Source organism: Lacerta agilis, chromosome 1 (genome assembly GCF_009819535.1).
Source record: "Lacerta agilis isolate rLacAgi1 chromosome 1, rLacAgi1.pri, whole genome shotgun sequence".
NCBI lineage: Eukaryota > Metazoa > Chordata > Lepidosauria > Squamata > Lacertidae > Lacerta > Lacerta agilis.
The window spans coordinates 77,016,738-77,035,576 of NC_046312.1; the positions used below are offsets into that span (position 1 = coordinate 77,016,738).

Below are 18,839 nucleotides of genomic sequence, written 5' to 3' on the forward strand. Positions count from 1 at the left end.
TTATGCTGTATCTAGGTGTCTTCCTTTTCTTTTGAATAAGTTTTCCCTGTTTTATCTTAGAATTCAAGAGACTCAGCTGAGCCTGCCTGATCCTCTTCTTAGACTTTAGAAGATGTTTTTGCTTTAACTGGTAGCAGGGTAGCTAAAAAGGGCTTTGAACCAGATTTACCATGTCTCTAGAGGAGTTTAAGATAAAGACAACCTTTAGTGCCCTCAGTATTGCTCCATGCTGGCTTTAGGGACTCAGTTTACAAGAGCAATTTTATGATGACATCATCAGTGAATCTGATGGCAGAAAATTGCCACATGATGGCACCAGCAGACAATAGAAACTTTTCTGAGTTCTTCAATCAGTCACAGCCTCAAATAGTTCTGCACACCAAAACAAACGTGCTTTTAGGCTGCCCCCAAGCAACTCAGCTGTTTTGGCATGCTTGAAAACTTTCAAATTCCTCCATCTGGAAGTTTCCATAGGCTGATGGAGCAATTCTGAGATTAGAGCCTCAGTGTATTTTAAAGCAACATTCAGCAAATGGCTCAGTTAATGGTATATTCCAGAGTGTTTTACAAAAAGTCTAAATCAACATGTCCATGCACTTGCAGGAAGAAATTGAATTGGCACTGGAGAATGTGAATAATTTAGTTCATGCACATCTTTACTCTGAAAACCTTTGATTTACTTCTGCATATGCATCTTGTGAATGGAGATACTTACAAAATTTGGAGGATGATCTAACAATGTGGTGCTAGAATAAATTTGTCTTTTAGCTTCTGCTCATCTCTTCCTCATCATGGTTGCATGTTCTGATAGTCAGAACAGTCATCAAGATACTAAAAATTATTCAAGAATGACACAACCCCTCATTTTCTTTATAATTTGGTATATTCGGAGACCATAGAATCCAACTCTTCTCTTCCTCTTTTCTCTACCGTGCTATCAATTGTAAGGCTGTTTTCTCATTTAATGCTATTTAAAATATGTCTTTCTATTACAGCAGAGACTGCTGGGCACTTGGGCGCTGTGCTAGCTGCACTTGCCACTGTGGCACTGCTGTTACTAATGGCTGTGATGTATGTGAGGTGCCGTCTGAATGTGCTCCTCTGGTACAGGAATCGTCATGGAGAGGTGGAGATCAATGGTAAATATTGGGCTGGAGAGTTGGCTGTCACTTTTCCCCTTGTGAGATTCGAGTTTCAGTGACAGTCCAACCCAAAGTGTGAACTTCTATAAGAATTATCCCCTCAGTGTTATAGCTAGTCATCAGAGGTTTTGTTGTTGTTTTTTTTAAAAAATTATAGTACATTTATCCTCTTGGTACTTTTCCACAGATGGAAAGCTGTATGATGCCTATGTGTCCTATTCTAACTCAACGGATGATAGAAAGTTTGTCAACTTCATAGTGAAGCCACAGCTGGAGAATCGTCACGGCTACAAGATTTTCCTGGATGATAAAGACATCCTGCCCAATTCAGGTATAGAACCTTGTCCAACACCTCATTTAATATGTACCTGGGCACTAAGACTTGCTGTTGAGTTTAGGCTGCAAATAACTTATCTGAAATGGATTAGTTGACTAAATGAAGAGAAACCTTCAGTTTAATTTGCCCATTTGGCATCCTATGTTTAATATGGTAGCTTTATTAAGTGTTAAAATATCCAATTGAAATCGGTACACACACTAAGTCTGAATATCAGGTTAACTCTTGCATCCATTTTCAAACAAGAGGAGGAGAATGCAAAATACACTATTTCCATTAGACATTGAGGATGAAAGTTGGTATGCAACTTCAGGGCAACATTCTGCATTTCAAGCACAGCTTAATCCATGTCCCTGTTTCCAAGGGAGATTGGAAAGATGTAAAACATAGTGCAGTGCTATATCTGACTGAGATATTAGAATACAGGCTGGTGTGTACATTCAGGAAACTGTTGTGCATTTCATATATGACCCCAGGTTGACATTTGTATCCTTTTTCAGAGTGGAGAAAAGGGCCACAAACATTGCAATGCAGTATCTGAAATGAAGCCTGTTGAACACTGCACTTTGCTACTTAATAGATGCAAAAGTATGGCTCTGAAAAATTACTTTGTCCTTTGGCACACTATTTTGTGCGTCTGAAGCAACCTAAAATACCTTTAATTCTAAACACCAATAATGGCAAAACTGTGCAAAGTAGGAACTGAATATTTTATACACAGGCTCTCTGTTGTATGAAGAAAAATGCATTCTCCTTAACCACCCAGCTGTCCACAGTTAGGTTCTATTTGCATATTAAGTAGGATGCATTCACAGTCTGCCCCTCCTCCCTGTATATGCTCAGCACAACTGGTGGGCTTTCTACACCTGTTCAAAGTCTGTGACATGATGCATTGCTTAACTTGCATGACCTTGTTAAGGGGTGGTTGTTTTGTGTTGGCCCGCTGCCTCTCCCTGTGCCTTCATGTTTCCAGGCTGTTATTGCATATGTTTGACAATGTGTTGTTTCTTTATTTTGGGCACAGTTTGTTTAATCTTCCTTCAAAGAGCATGAAGTGTAGTTCCTATCCAGGCAGTTTACAGGGCCACCCCTCTATCTTCAACTGTTTTGTTTACCGGTAATAAAACTTCTATAAAAAGTATGTAGCATCCATATGCATGGGGATGCAAACAAGCTGTGTACAAAATGCATCTCCTTCATATTCTATAATGCTGCCCACAGTGGACAGCGCTGGTTATACAAGAATACGCCACAAAACAGCATTTCTCAGTAGTTGTATTACCTTTTTGAGTGTATAGTGCTATGGAAACGGCATCTGTATTGTGCTCTTTGTGGTGTATCTAATAATAAAAAATGCAATGTTTGAGTATACTCTTCATTTTATTTTTAAAATGTCCTGAGTGTTCCACCAGAGGCACTCATATCCAAAACCAGTGGTGCTGTCTGAAGGACAGGGAAGTTCTAAACAGGCTGGTTAGTTTTTATTCCATTGCCTGGGGGTTCTTTCTGTAGAGCAGAGCTGATATGCATTTGGATGCTAAGGTATTTCTTTCTTGTACAGGTGAAGGATGAATGCTGAAACAACAATGGATTGGTTCTGGCCCTTCTCAGAAGAGATTTAGTTTTTCTTCTCTCTTTCAGAACCTTCTGCAGATCTGATTATGAATGTCAGCCGGTGCCGCCGCCTCATTGTGGTTCTCTCTAATGCATATCTGGAACAGGAATGGTGCAACAGTAATTTCAGGTAATTAGAGAGTCAGCAATAGAGACAACTTCTCTGATCCTCCTTTCATTTTTGGAGGATCAGGAATGACTCAAGTGTGCACTCCCTCCTGTTGCCCGCCTTGTTTAATAGAACATTTACCAAGTTGACCAAACAGGCAAATAGTATGTGCAAGTCTGGTTTGGAGGGATCACTAAAACCACAGTTAGCTTATTTGGTTGTCCTGGTAAACTATGGCTTGTCAAACCAGTCAGGTGTTCCAGTAAGTTGTACTCATAGGAGGAGGGAAGGTAGAAGGGAGTAGGAAGGCAGGAGGGAGTATGTTCCTGGCTCTCCTGTCTATGGTTAGAAGGACCTCTGAATTTATCCATTTTCTGTATACACATCCTATTCACAACACCCAGAATATCTCTCATATAACTGGAAATGAAGCATGGCAGTTTAGTGTTAATACCTCTCAAACCAGTTCCTGAAGTTTTAATTGAACTGTTTGAATTCTACTGAAACTAGTCGTTGCTTAGAATTAATATTTTGGGTGACTAGATTGGGTTTAAAGCTTTTTCTATAGTTTGGCTGTGGATTTGCTTAGGACTCTAACCGATTGTCTGGTTTTGCAGGGAAGGTCTTTGGAGGCTGCTGGAACTATCCCGGAGGCCAATCTTCATTGTCTTTGAGAGCCAGTACCGAGAAATAGTACATCCAGCCATAAATTTGCTGAAGCAGCAGAAGAGTACAGTGACCCTTCTGATGTGGCGTGCTGGGTCCATGGTAAGTTGTGGGCTGCAAGGCCATAACTTCATTACTGTGGTTATGTTTTTCAGTGGCAAGGCAGTACTTGAAGCTATTCAAGAAGCATAGAAGTGTAGAGTAGCTTCTCTTCCAAGAAGGGTTGAGAGCCAATCCTCCATTACTTGACCTTGCTGTGATGTATACCAGAGTAATAACTGTTACCTGCTTTTCTTGGCACAAAAGAGTAGCACCTTCATGAAAGTAGGCTGAATATATTTTTGTCTGTCTGTTATTTTGATCATGACTTCCTGTTATTATTTTAGCTATTTACCTGTTGACTAGGGAATCATCAGCTCCAGAGATTTGTCAAATGATACCTTTTAAAATGAACATGGCTTGACTGCTCCATGGCTCATGCGTGGAGGCCATGAGCAGTGTTGTAAGGATTGCAGAAAATATAGATAAGTTATATTTTAACTCCTGCTTTAAAGAAGCAAACAGGGCCACAGGGAGGCACCAGAACCTGAGAAATAAGAATTGGAAACATATACTTTGCTTCACCCAGAGTACTCTCAGTTCAAAGAGAAATGAAAAGAGAGGGGGAAGATAGAGATTGGACAAGGAAAAAAGCATAAACCCTTCCCTAAAATGAGCATTTGCAGGGGAGCTTTCTAGCAGTATAGAGACTTCTGGTTTACAGTTATTGCTGTTCCTTTATCTGTGCTAAATGAACAATAGTATGCTTGAAACAAAATAGGAAATTCTTTCCAGTAGCACCTTAGAGACCAACTGAGTTTGTTCTTGGTATGAGCTTTCGTGTGCATGCACACTTCTTCAGATACACTGAAACAGAAGTCACCAGATCCTTAAATATAGTGGGGGAGTGGGGAGGGGTATTACTCAGAAGGGTGGTGGGAATGGGTGATCGGCTGATAAGTGTGGAAAACCTGTTGACGACTCTAAACGGCTGCAATTAGTCTTGCAGGGAAAGGCAAGGGGTGAGATGGCTAAAGATAGCTTTGTTATGTATAATGAGATAATAATCCAATGTCTTTGTTCAAACCAGGTTTCTCCATGGTTTTAAGTTTGGTGATTAGTTGCAATTCAGCCACTTCTCTTTCCAGTCTATTTCTGAAATTTCTTTGTATTAAGATTTATAGTATGCTTGTGACTCACAATACTGCTTGCAGTTGCACATCAGGATATTTAGTTATTTTATTAGGTTTTTCACCCACCCTTCACCTCACTGTCCCAGGGCAGGTTGCAACAATTAGAAAAACTAGTGACATGACACATGTGTGTGTGTTTTTAAGGAACTGGACACATTGTTTTCTGTAAGTCTGGTATAATGTAAAACTTGTACCTCATATAAATATTTAAGTACATAAATAGGATGCACACACAGGTAAACAAATAACTGCAAGCATGCTTGCAACAGACCTTAGGTTTCCAGAACTTAGGGAGGGCAAGGAATGGAGGGGAGGGGACAACAGCACACAGTGCAAAGACATCCCATCAAGCACCTCCCACTCTTGGGGGATAGGAAGCACTGCAATAGAGTTCATTTTAAGGTGGTCCTGTGGGCAGATGTGCACAAAAATCCACATGGAAAAATCAGATCTGTGCAACTCACTTGTGCAATTAACACTCTGCTGTGCACACAACCTATGCCTCAATACATAAGAAAGGGGCTTCTACTCCCCGACCCAGCTAATAAGAAATTGCAACAGGCAAAATATTTCAAAGCAGCTTTAGCAGTGCCTGGAAAATGCCATTAGGTATAAGGATACTGCTTCCTTCTGGCAGTGAGTGGATCAAAGCCACCATATGGCCGCTATTTACTCCTACCTCCAAGACAAAATGGGAACAGCACGTTAACATTTTTAATAAGACTGTTGCTGTACATGAGCAACAGGCTGCCAGTCTTGAGCTCTGTAGTTGCGATCTTTGGCTTATTGTTTCTTAGTCAGATTAAAAATCTGACTCTTTCCAAAATAAGGCATTAGGAGAGGAATTAATATCAAGAGAGGTTTTAAAGTAACATCCAGTGGAGTGGTCCTGTCATTGCTAAATCATTTGATTAAAAACAACAACCAATTGGCTGTATTCCATCAGGGTGGAATCTGAGCACTACGACCCCAGTTTTCAAGAAAGGTGACACACAAATTATATACCAATCAGTCTTATAGATAGCATTAAAAATTACATGTAAAATACCTCCTGTTTTGAGTATGAAGAATGACCCATGTTCCACAATGTAATTGCTGAATAACAAGCTGACTTTAAAGCTGGTTAGTTAATGCTTGACAACCATTCTGTGCTTGCTCATTTAATTCCCGTGTTAACAGAAAAAATAAGCTCTTTGCAGTTTTTGTTTATTTTAAAACTGCCTTTGATTACATCAGTAGAAATACATTCTGGGAGAACCTCAAACACCAGCATTGCTTGCCATGTGTTAATTTTGGTAGGAGTATTACCCTTAAATACTAAGCTAAATTAGCTCATAAATGGACTGTGTCCAACTATATTCCTATATTTAGGGTGGATTCCAGATTGTTCATCCTGATTGGTTTGCAGGGAGGTTATACAGCAGGAGTGGGCAACCTCTGGCCCACAAGCCAGTCTTTATTCTGGCAAAGCAAACCCCTTCAGCTGGCAAGATTACACTCTCTACTCTCCACTCACCAGCTGATGAGCAGAGGGTTTGATGGTGCTCTATTTGGCTGTACATACCTGCTGCCCTGCTGGAAACAGGCACACACGGCGAAAGAGCTCTGTATATTCCATCTCTGGTGGTTCGCAGCTCCCCTGAAATTCCATAAAACTAAAAGTTTAATGACAGCTGAATAGTACCTCGAAATATTGACATGCCTATTGCCAATTCTAAAATGGGTTCAAATTAACTATGCAGTTGCTCTTTGCATTTGAGATCTTGGGGTTCAGGGTGTATGTGTCTGCTTCTCATCCGACTTGATTGGCTTCAGAACGCTATCAAATATGCTAACAGCATTTCTCCAATAAAAAATGGGTCATTCTAGCTGTAAAACTAAAAGTGAATCCTAGCCTGCTTTAACTATTGGAATTAAACTCCTGCAATTCTCCTGAATCAATATAACCAAAAGGTTGTTGTAATTAATAGTCAGGGGATAGTTTATTCAATTCTGATGCTTGGTAACAAAAAGTTTTTTTCCATTGAATACTTTTCCAGCAGGAATTTTACAGTTGCAAAACTTGATTTAAAGAATAGTGTTTGTGACCTTTTTATTCAGAAATACCTACATTTTGTTTCCAACTCTAAAATCACACCATGGCAGTTAAGTTTAAATATAAACATATTGAATTGTATCTGATGGATCTATCAAATTTCACCAGCATAAGACTTTCCCTTTGCTCACAATGCAGTGTATGCAACTTCCTGTTATGAGAGATGCAAAAATATTTCTTTTGCTTCCCAAATCTGCTTATGTGGAGAATGTTCTGTGAAAGATATAACCCATTACTTACTGGATGCTCAATTTCTGAGAAAGCTTGTAATTTTTTCATCAGTTTCTGGGGGAATGTTGCCATTGATCAGACTTTCAAATAATTTATTTTTTTACTGGCAAGTTCAAAAAAGGGTATTATCAACACAGTGGCCAGCTTTTCCTTAGCTGTGGCCAAATGCTGTTAAAAGTTTGTGAATGCTTCTGCAATAGGACCGCAGGCTGAATGTTTGTGGTGGCTGTTAATGATGTTTTCATTTTTTAATTCCTGCTGTTTTATCTACAGTGTGGGTCCTGTGCAGCTGTACATTTTGACTTGATATGGCCAATGGTCGATATAATTCTCTATTTAATTTGTATATCTACCCACCTTGCTGTTCCCCAGAGAGGCACACTATCAGATCAGTTAGGCTGAAGTAGCAACAAGGACATAGAATGGATTACGTAGAAATATTGTGGTTTCTTGTCCCTGTCAGCTATGCCCCTTTACCTCAAGGGTGCAGGCAGCTCCCAGTATCTGTCTCAAATTCTCGTAACCTCTATAGGTCACTTTCTCCTCTAGGGCTATGGCTTCCTCAAACTTGGCCCTCCAGATGTTTTTTGGCCTACAACTCCCATGATCCCTAGCTAGCAGGACTAGTGGTCAGGGATGATGGGAATTATAGTCTCCAAACATCTGGAGGGCCGAGTTTGTGGAAGCCTGACTTACTGCATGCAGCTGTAACTTGCAGCTATGGTTTACTGTAATGTACAGACTGGGCCACTAAGGTTAGATGAAGTCAGGAAATAGCAAGCTTGGGAAAGCTATCTGTGCAAGGCATTGAAGCATTGCAGTCTGTTTCTGAGTTTTCGCTGGATACCAGCCACGTGTTCTCTTGCCTTTTATCCATGAGGACAAAGCCAAAAGCCTTACTTAAAAAAAAGGGGGGGGAAAGAATTCACTCAATTTAAAATTGCACTGAAATCCTAGGTTAATGGAAAGGCAAAATCTGTTGCTTTATCTGGTCACGAAAGCCTTCTATCAGAAGTAATGCCACTTAATACCTCTTAGATTTTTGCAGTGCGTTTCATCTCAAAGATGAAACAAAGCTGAATGGGAAAACTGTTGGTGGAGCTGTAGATCCCTCTGTTGTAGCAAACATTTATCTCCCTCTGTTCAATCCTTTGGGAGCCAGCCAGGGTGCCTGTGCTTCATAGACGAGGAGCGCCTGTGAGAACGCTGCCCTCAAGGCAGGGCTGCTGGGACTTGCCTACAGATATATCGCTCAAGAGTTTGTGTATAACTGATGAGCATGTGACAAGATGCTGCCTCTTTGCTGCTTCTAGGCGCCTTCATCTGATTTTTGGAAGGAACTGTGCCTCGCCCTGCCACGAAAAGTGTCCTATCAAGGCCTCAGGGGAGACCCCCAGACCAGTTTCCAGGAAGACAAGGACCCTATGCTGATCCTCAACAGCAATTACTTGGATTTCCGGGGGGATTCGCACCCTGAAGGAGACTCTGGTAACAGCACTGTTTAATCTTCACTCTGCCACCATAGCATGCCAACAGGAGACACTTTTGATCCTGCTCTGAGGTTTTTTGTTTTTTTGAGTGTTAGTCCACAGTTAGCCAGAAAGATTCTCAAGTGAGGCTTACAATTAAGTTTGAAAGAAAAAACCCATTAAAAAAATCACTAGATAGAAGAACACTGCAATTGCCAAATTAGCAAAAGTATAGCCCAGCAGCTTTATTAATCAGTCAGCCAGGTGCCTTTCTATACACTTCCATGAGCTAACTGTGTGCTTCCTGTCTGTATTATTATGGTATGCCAAAACCCTATGTACACTTACTTTAACGTAAGTTCCATTGAACTCAAGGGAGCTTCCTTTTGAGTGGATATGTGTAGGATCAGGCCTCACTTTTGATTACAAAAGCTAAGGCTAGTCAGATGGTGACCCCCCGCCCCCAAATTAAAGATGCTTTGGAATATGTGATCAATTGTGCTATGTACTCTCATCCTAGTTTCACTTCTAGGAAATATGTTTCTTCTTTATTTCAGAATTATCAAAACCTGTTCAGCCAGAGGTGACAGTGGAGACCAATGGAAGTGAAGCCTCTGCACCCACTTTCAGATTCCTTAAAATTTATTTTCTCCACTTTAAGCCTGTGTAGTGTAGTCAGATCACAAGCAGTAGTATTTATTTAAGGCCTTTATATACCATCTGACTTGGCAGAATGTGTCTACTTTGGTTGATCACCAGGTTTGGTCACCATTGTATGCTGTTTCTGTGGCTTCCAAATGGCGTAACAGGTCTTCCACTTTCTTTCTTTCTTTCTTTCTTTCTTTCTTTCTTTCTTTCTTTCTTCAGCCAATCCAGAGTTCCACCTGATTAGTTGAACATCAGTCAAACAACCATTGCCTCGGTCCAAATGAAATTAGCTTCCCTGTCATGCAGCAATCCACACATACATACTATGGCACATTTTGTAGCAGAAGAATTAATTCTTCCGTTTTTCCCATTCACTGCTAACACTGGATAGGAAGCAGGGCAACAGTTTTCATAGAAACATGTTATTTTGGCTATGAATCCATTTGTGTGTGTATGTAGAGGAAGAAAGGAAATAATGGTGTCATTACATGCTTCCTTAGAGTAGCAATACCAAGGAGTGGAAATTTACGTAATTCACCACCTCCCTCTATCATTTATGTGCAAATATACCAAGAGTTCATAAAAGAAATGGGTTTCATATCCACCAAAGGGCAGTTTTCCAGTCTCTGAGCCTGAGACTACAGAGAGCTTGGTGGTTTAGTCCTGACATCCTTTTCCCTAGGCCTGTGGGACTATGGCTGTACAATGGATCAATGAGTAGGAAGCACACCTGAGGCATCGGTTCCAGAGGTTGTGAAGAACAAGCTCTGGCCCTGGGGATTTGTTAACACAGGCTGAGCACTTGCAAAGCAATACATTTTAATTTTAGTAACAGGAGCAAAATAAGTTCAGTGGTCATAAAAGATTTACAAGCGACTGGCAAGAGCAAGCCCAGCTCGCTTGTACATGGTGATTTTATTGTCAAGAGAAGAACAGAGAAAATAATGGGTTTGGCTGGGCTTTTCTTTTAGTTGAGACAGCAGCATTAGGCTTATTTTGCTGAGGGTGTTGCGTTCACTGTCATTAATAGGCCTTGTTTCTTGTGTGGCGCGGCTGTGCACCTTGTTGGAAGCTTTTCTCATTAGTCTAGTTGCTCCATACAACAGCATGCCAGGATGCTTGAGGCGCCTCATTCTCTCACTTGCAAAGGGAATAGTTGCTTGGAAGATATTCCATTCTCACTAAGAGCACCTGATTTTTACACACACACACACACACACACACACTCCAGCTTGGGAGAAAGTGATGCACATTAAACGTATTTCATGAGGCTTACAAAGGTGTTATCGGTTTCCCTTCCCAGCTCCCCTCCTGAGGTCTTTGAAATGCTGCCTGTTAGCACTAAGGGAAAGAGCAGCTCCTCTCAGACCCTGGGGATTGGCAAAAGGCAGGACTGAAGTCTCCTCCAGATTCCCTAGGTGTTGAAATATTCAGGGCCCTTACTCTTGTCTGACATGTCAAGGCATGCTCTAAAATAAAACATTTAAATTAAGTTTAAAACTGCCAACTGACTCCCAAGCTGCATGAGATGCAGGAGGTCTATAATTAGATCTCTTGACATTTCTGCTTTTAGTTAAAAGTAGCCAGGGGCTCCAGCTTTGATTAGAGCAGTGACCCTGAGCCTCAGGCCTGAGGAAAAAAAATTTGAACTCTTTTCCCTGTGCCATTACCCCAATCTGTACTGTCTCCTAGTTATAGATCTCCTGCATCTCACACAACTTGATACTTAAATTGGTTTAATAGTTCTTCCTTCTCTCTGGCTACCCTTAGCAACTAGTTCTTTGAGGAAGGATAGCGATCTCACTGAAGTACTATTCGCAGAAATTTTGGTGGGAAGCAATGATACTTAAACTGGTGTTTAAATGAGCTTGAACTGTATATATGTCCTCCTTGTGAATACTTGCAGAAAGTATAGTGGCACTGGTCATTTTAAAGCACTGCAACTTGTCTCATTCTGCCTTGCCATCCCTTCCTCTCTGCTAACTGCTACTTTCTCCTTCCAATCCTACAGTTGGCAGGGGGTCCATTTTCAAAGGCCCACCGCCTCCTCCCATGAGTGGCCCTGATGGTCCTCCACTTGGTGCTTTGGAAGAAATAGAGATTGGGGAAAACCACAGGAGTGAGATTGACATCTCTGATTTGGGATCTCGGAACTATGGAGCAAGGACAGACTTCTACTGCCTGGTGACAGAGGATGATGTCTAAGAGATGCTGAAATTTTCTTTGGTGAAACTGATTATCACGATGTGCCTTGACAATGACAATCAGCTTGGGTAGTTTCTTTGATCCATAACAACCAAATTGAGTGCTGTAGGGCTCTGTCCCGGGCCCCACACTCTTCATAATATTAATCAATTACTTAGCTGAAGGGGTGGAGGGGAATCCTTATCACATCTATGGAGGACATGGAAATGGGAGGGATCACTAACACCTCAGAAGACAGGAATAAAATAAAACATGATCTCAATGGGATGGGAAACTAGGCTGATTAACACATGAAGTTCAACAGAGACCAATGTAAAATTCAAATGCACAGGTTTAGGTGGTGGGAATACCTAGGTTGGCATGGCAATAGTATATGTGAAAAGGATTTAAGCATTGTGCTTGATCACAAGCTGACTGTATGAGTCAGTGTTGTTGTTGTTGTTCAGTCGTGTCCGACTCTTCGTGACCTGCATATGGGCTTTTAATGCTCACATGGACCAGAGCACGCCAGGAACCCCTATTCTCCACTGCCTCCCGCAGTTTGGCCAAACTCATGCCAGTCGCTTCGAGAACACTGTCCAACCATCTCATCTTCTGTCGTCCCCTTCTCCTTGTGCCCTCCATCTTTCCCAACATCAGGGTCAGGGGTGTTAGATGACTGCAAAAAAATACTAATAATTTTTTTTTGCAGCATTAATTGAACCATGGTTTCCAAGTCACCAGAAGTGGAATTGTGGCATTGGACCCAGTTACCTAGAGGGCAGGTGGTTCCTGCTCTGGAAGTCTACACGAAAGGGCTGGACCTGAATTGATATAATCCACAATATGGGTATCTAACCTGAGTTCATGTGGGCCCCCACCTAACTTTGTCTCTTCCCCCAACACCTCAGCACTTTGGTGGCAACAGCAAGAAGAAACAAAACTAAAATTGACAGTGTTTGAAGGTGACCAGCTGCATACCTGTACATGCAGTGTGTGTGTGCGTGCGTGCATGCATGCATGCATGAGTTAAGGTTAGTCAAGAGTGCAGGAGGTTAGTCATGCATGCAGGAGTTAAGGTTAGTCAAGAGTGGCTAACATTTTGGGCCCAAAATGTTAGCCACTCCTTGTCTACAGTATCCCTTCCAACTCTATGGTTTTATATCACTTCAGCACCGTAATTGTTGCGGAGAGGGGGGAGTCTACTCAGGATCAAGGGAAGTTGTTATGAATGAATCTCCCTATTGTATGTTCTTGGGTGAAGATCTTGCACTAGGTCACTATGCTGAGACCCCAATGTCTGTCAGACTCCTTTGTTTTTGCTGACACCTCTGGATAGGTCTTGGTATTTCAGAAATGGGCACTGATGACTGGTCAACATTGAGGTAATAGAACAAAGGAAAATAACAGCAATTTGGCCTGGCACTACTAAGACCCTGTTGTGGCTGGAAACGTATCAGTCAAAAGCAGTGTAATGGAGGTAATGTCTTGGACAAAACAGATTAGATTAGCCATTTGGTTTCCAAATGAAAATCACATTGACAGCTGCAGCCCTTGGGTAAGTAGCACTTTCTAAGAGCTTTACAGCCTGATCCTAGCCACATTTACTTGGAAAACGTGCCTTAAGTTAGTTAGTTTGTGAGTACAGCCTTCGCAATCAATTGTTACCACTAAGTGCAGATTAATGCCTAGGGTGGAAAGAGAAGGCTATAATGTTGATGGAACGTCTGCCTGAACTTCAAGAAAAGCATAGTTTTGGGGGGAGGGAAGATTTGAAAAGTGCTGACACTGAAAGTTCAGAATGAAAAGGTCAAGTTTTACTTACGTTCCAGCTAACAAAATTGTCACAGCAAGTCTTAGAAAAGGTTGGCACATGGTCCTTTGTCCTCTGCTTCTTTGTTTTCTTCTGGAAAGGCCCTGAGTAAGTCACCCACCCAAAGGCCTAATTGCAATAATGGCACCTCAAAAAGTGTTTCTTAAGCTGTGTTTAGCTTACTAATGTTGTTTGCTGCCTAAACAGTTCACTGGGCAGGTGTTCTTTAAAAAAATTGTATGCACACCAGAAAGTGGCTAAATAAATAAATATTTTAAGCTAGCTGTTGTGTGGCATACAGGGCTGTCAACTTCAGCCTCTAGAAAGCCAATGACTTTAAGTTTTTTTTTTTTTATAAGAATTTATTGACATTTTTACTTATAACCACATACAACCTTAACCACACCTACATTTATACACATACAAAACAAATACAATTACACATCTAATACAAAAATTGCCATGATTTTCCTTCTTAATTAGACATCTCAAAAAAAAAAAAAAATTTCTTTTTCCAATCTTGACAGTTGACTTCCCCTGCCTTTTCACCTTCGAGTTTATATCCGTAATCTACTTTTTAACCTCTTCATTTAAAAAATTAAACTTAATTATATATATAAAGAAAAACATTCATCTTAATCTTCATCTTAATCGTCTTAATCTATAAACTTAAACCACTTAAATCGACTTTATTTATACTACATCCTCATAGATCCTCACAGATCGTCCTCATCAAATCTATCTCTTCTGTCCTTTGAACTGCTGCTAATAACATAAAAACTTGAAATATCTCTTTTCATGTTCAAACAGATAATAAAACAAACTATTGTTGACAGTGTTCACCCTCCAATTTCAAAGTACCATAACAGATTACTTTAGATTTTGCTTAATACTTCACCCCACACCCCCTCTGTCCATTCTTCTTCTCCTGATGGCATCAGCACTGAACTTCCATGCATCTTCCCTCTCCAAACATCCACAGATCCAGGCATAGTCCAAAGCTCTCCTTGCCACGAGCTCCGAGGTGTCCAACTCTCCCTCTCTCAGCTTCTCCGGTTCTTTGTAGCATTCCTTTTCTTCTTGTAAATACCTTAATTCTCTGTCCCTGGCCCCCGAGCTCACACCTCGGGGACTGGATATAGCAAATCTTGACATCGCCTTGGGGCTGCCACCCCCAGCAAGCGAATTTCTTCTCCGAAGTAGCTCACTCATTTCTTTCCATCTTTCCATCCATCCTCTCAGCTCTTTGACAAGATTTTCTTCCAAAGTGTCAAAAGTTTTGTTAGCCTCCTCTGTGGGCAGTTGGTTCCATTTCAGACCCCCACACAAGACTTTGACTTTTCTGTAAAGTAGTTCCACATTCAAGGCAGTGAGCCTTTGTTCATCTGTTAGTCCAGAGTTCAATACCAGTTCAAGGACGAAACCCAACATACTGGCAGAGGAGGAGGAAGTGGGTATCATATTTCTTCTCCTGTCTCTTTGTTCGTCGCCATTTTCCTAAGCTGGAGCGCAAACACCGCAACTTTAAATAGAGATATTTTCCGCTAGTTAGCTTCCCAAGAAAAAAGTTTGCCAGTCTCATGTATCGATTTTAAATACTTTATAACCAGTTCTGTGGCAGCAATCCCTCAAATTGGTTAATTTCTTAGGCTCGAAGGGAGGGAGGCAGGCTGCCTTTCTCCTTCCCCCCGGATCGTTCCAAAAACACGATTTCTGCCAAGATTATTTACTCACGACCACCGGGTTCCTTTAGCCCATTCTTCACAGGTAGAACTTAGACGCTCACCGCGGGCTTTGCCGCCGCATTTGCATCCCGGTTGGGGCATATCCCCGTAAGCCCGGCTCCGTTGTCCCTTCACCCCCACTCCCCCTTTACAGGGGGGCAGGGGAAGGGTTCGGAGCCTCCGCGGGCGCAGCCGGGGAGCCCAGGGTGCGGGACGCTCTTCCCGCACCCCAACCGGAGCCGCGCGCTGCGGTAGCGCGGCTCCTAACCCCCGGGATGGACAAGGCGCTTCGGACCCGAAGCAGCCTTCGACCACCCGGCGATGGCGTCGCCGCCGGAAGTCGAAAGCCAATGACTTTAAGTTAACTGGCATCTAAAGGGTTAAGCCCCGACTTGGGAAAAACTGGAGCTTCTGCATATCAGGGTTGAGTTGTGTCAGGACTAAATGGGCACTACTAACTTGGTCCGGCAGCTAAAAACAATGAAGTCACAATGGAATTGACATTCTCATGGTCTTTATACGCACCAAAATTTCTTTCCCACCAAGAACACTAGCACTGTCTAGTCCATTGGTTTCTCAATGGCATGTAAGGACACCCAGAACAGAGAGATGTGGTGCTCAATCTTGAGGCCAAACTGGAAATCTCACTTTATCTGGATACAATTCCTCTGAATATGCTAATGACTGTTGCCCCTCACTTTCCTCCAGCCACGAAGAGGTCTAGTTTAGTGAACGTCTGAATGGGGACTCCTCTTGCTTCCAGTTCAGCTCTTTAGGTCACATTGAAAGTGATACCAGGTAGTTGTGTCCTGAGAAAAGAAATACAATGCACCAGAAGGCTGCTGATAACACTTTGTTTGCACTGCTCCTAGGCTACACAGATGGGCAGTACTGCCCCACATAGGTTGAAGGCTCATAGGCATACTGAAGGCATTAGATATATTCATGAACGTGTTTTGTCACGGAAGGCATATGCACTAGTCATCTTTAATAATGGGGATAGTAACTAGGAGAAAGGAGGCAGCCTTATTCCTTTCAAAATCGTTAGCAAAATGATAAAACCTTTAAAAAACTAACCTCACTGTTTTCATTTTTAAGGGCTTTTCTGGGGTTAGTTTTTTAAAGGTTTTATCATTTTGCTATATTTGTGCTAGTCCCAATTTAGTGCCAGAAGCATATTTTGTTTGCATGCAAAAAAATAGTATTTTTGAGGCCTGGGGATTTTGGTGTACATTGCCTAATAATAATAATGCATTAGATAACTTAATGCTGTTAAAAGCATTAGTTACCAATGTGAAAGCTGGCAAAGAGGCGGCACTATTTCATAGTTTTTTATAGTTATAAGTTGACAACAAAGCAAGTGTCAAAAGAATTTGAAGAGCGTTTTACTAAGAACATTAAAAAAATTAAATACATAAGAAGCAGGAAACCAGCCAATGAGGCAGTTGTATCTGTAGACAACCATGGAGTGGTAAGATTGCTAAAGGGGGAGAGAGAGAGAGATTACAGAAAAGTATAATTAATTCTTTGCATTGAGCTAAATTACTTTTTTAGTTCATGTGGCATAAGGTGAGGGCTAAAATTAACAGTCCCTTATATCCAGTTGAAATGCACTCAAGATTCATAAAATAATAAAAATATGCAATCTATCACTATAACTGGGCTAACTAAAGGATAGCCAGTCTCTCTCTCTCTCTCTCTCTCTCTCTCTCTCTCTCTCTGTGTGTGTGTGTGTGTGTGTGTAGGGAAGCCCTTTTAAAAGATATATATCTTTCAGTAAAATCATGAAAAGGAAGTTAAAGAGAGAATTGTTACAGCTACTGAAGACAAGCCTTTTTGAGGAACAGTCAACATGGTTTCTGAATGCAAAAATGTCCTGTATCATGTCTTTTGTGGTAGTTTGAGCATGCCAGCTGCCATTTTCTATGTGGATACAGGTAATCCTTTGGGTGTTTTCAGTTTTGCAAGGTGTTACATATTCTTTCCATGATAGATATTCATTACTGTTGTACCTTCCCTCAAAGAATTCTGGGAATTGTAGTTTGGTGATGGTGTTGAGGATTCTGGTCTAGAGCCTTTCCCCAACTCACGGAATCACAGTTCCTGGAGTTCTCTGGAGACAGAGTGGTAAAGTATACATGCCACTGACACATGTAGAATATAGCATAACAAGAAAAAATAACAGCAATAAATGGTCAAAGCCTTTATTTATTCAGCAACATCAATGAGTCTGCTCAGAATTAGAGAGCATGCACTGAGCATGCTCAAAAGTGTGCAAAAGATTGTCAGATTCAGGGGAAAACAAGGTTCTTAATAGTTGCACAGGAAACAGTATTTTTGCAGGTGCAACATGTCATACAGAGGTGAGAAAAGCTGTACTGGATGGAATTCCTTCTATACTGCACCACTGAGGCTGATCACCAGATGGGTCAGTAAACTGTCTTACCAGTTGTATATTTCTCTCTAGCAGAAGCACTGAAGAAGACTCAGTCCTTTCACCCACATGTTCTTTGATGTAGCATTTAACTTGCCTGTCTAAGTGCTTCAGGTTCTCATAAAACAAACAAATATATAATATTGAAATATTTTTACTTCAGAAGTTCGTGAAGAGCCTAACGAACAAAGGTAGAGATGCTCTTAAGAGCTCATTCCGTTCCTAAGAGATAATCCAAGGGTATAGTTATTACCGTATTTTTCGCTCCATAAGATGCACTTTTCCCTCCTAAAAAGTAAGGGGAAATGTCTGTGCGTCTCATGGAGCGAATGTGTGGTCGATCGCTGGCTCCCTTTCTGGCCCCACCCCCTTGCCCAGGCCTCCATTGTTGAATGTTCTGCAGACAGAGGCTATTTGTTTCCCCAGGGACATGTGACTGGCTGATTAGATTATCTGTTTGGAAACTAGAAACAGCTCCCTTTCCTTCCCTAAAGAAGCTGCAGAACTGTGAGTTGAACCCTATAAAACAGGATTTTTTCCCTTTGCAAAGTAAGCTCAACAACTTTGAGCTGATCCTCAAAAAAAGGGGGCTTTCCCCCTTTCCTCCTCTAAAAACTAGGTGCGTCTTATGGAGCGAAAAATACGGTGCTTGCTGTGTTCATTACAATTTAAACTTTAACCAGGTATATTTTGCCAACAAATGGGCCAAAGGCTGTGGCCATCTTCACAAAGTGACTTGACATTCCATTTTTCTCCTTGTGTTCATGGCTAAGGCTTTCAATCCTGCATCCAGGGTGCTCATTTGACAAACAAAACAGGGATGATTGTGTCTCTTTGTGGAGAGCAGAGGCAGGTCTTTGGCGAACAACATTAGTAGAAGCAGCAGACTGGCAAATTAGCAAGTTTTAATTACCTGCTTAACTTGCTGAGCTATGTGCATTTGTTGATACTTTTGGCTCCTCCCCTCTCCCAGACAATTGTTAGGAGCCTATCTGATGCTTGAGTGTGCATGTTCCAAAGGGATAGTTCTACAATAACATCCATCCTTACTTGGAAATTAGGGGAGTTGTTTCCTCAATTTTTATATACAGATGATCACCTCTGAAAATAGGAAGAGTGTCAAATGTTGGAAGAACTGGTG

At 41.5% G+C, this 18,839-nt stretch overlaps 1 protein-coding gene across 4 annotated transcripts in view; it reads left to right on the top strand.

The window, feature by feature from the left end:
- SIGIRR (single Ig and TIR domain containing) overlaps positions 1 to 11,836 on the top strand; it is a 31,542-nt gene extending 19,706 nt beyond the window's left edge. For 3 of the 4 annotated variants that reach the window (XM_033156406.1, XM_033156425.1, XM_033156397.1), the window contains exons 6-11: positions 996 to 1,139; positions 1,330 to 1,473; positions 3,121 to 3,223; positions 3,820 to 3,970; positions 8,740 to 8,914; positions 11,555 to 11,836. In XM_033156406.1, coding sequence (XP_033012297.1) covers positions 996 to 1,139; positions 1,330 to 1,473; positions 3,121 to 3,223; positions 3,820 to 3,970; positions 8,740 to 8,914; positions 11,555 to 11,748 — 911 coding nt within the window. In that variant the 3' untranslated portion in view covers positions 11,749 to 11,836. The remainder of the gene's footprint in view (positions 1 to 995; positions 1,140 to 1,329; positions 1,474 to 3,120; positions 3,224 to 3,819; positions 3,971 to 8,739; positions 8,915 to 11,554) is intronic. The other variant, XM_033156416.1, reaches the window with a different exon arrangement.
- Positions 11,837 to 18,839: the final 7,003 nt, after the last annotated feature.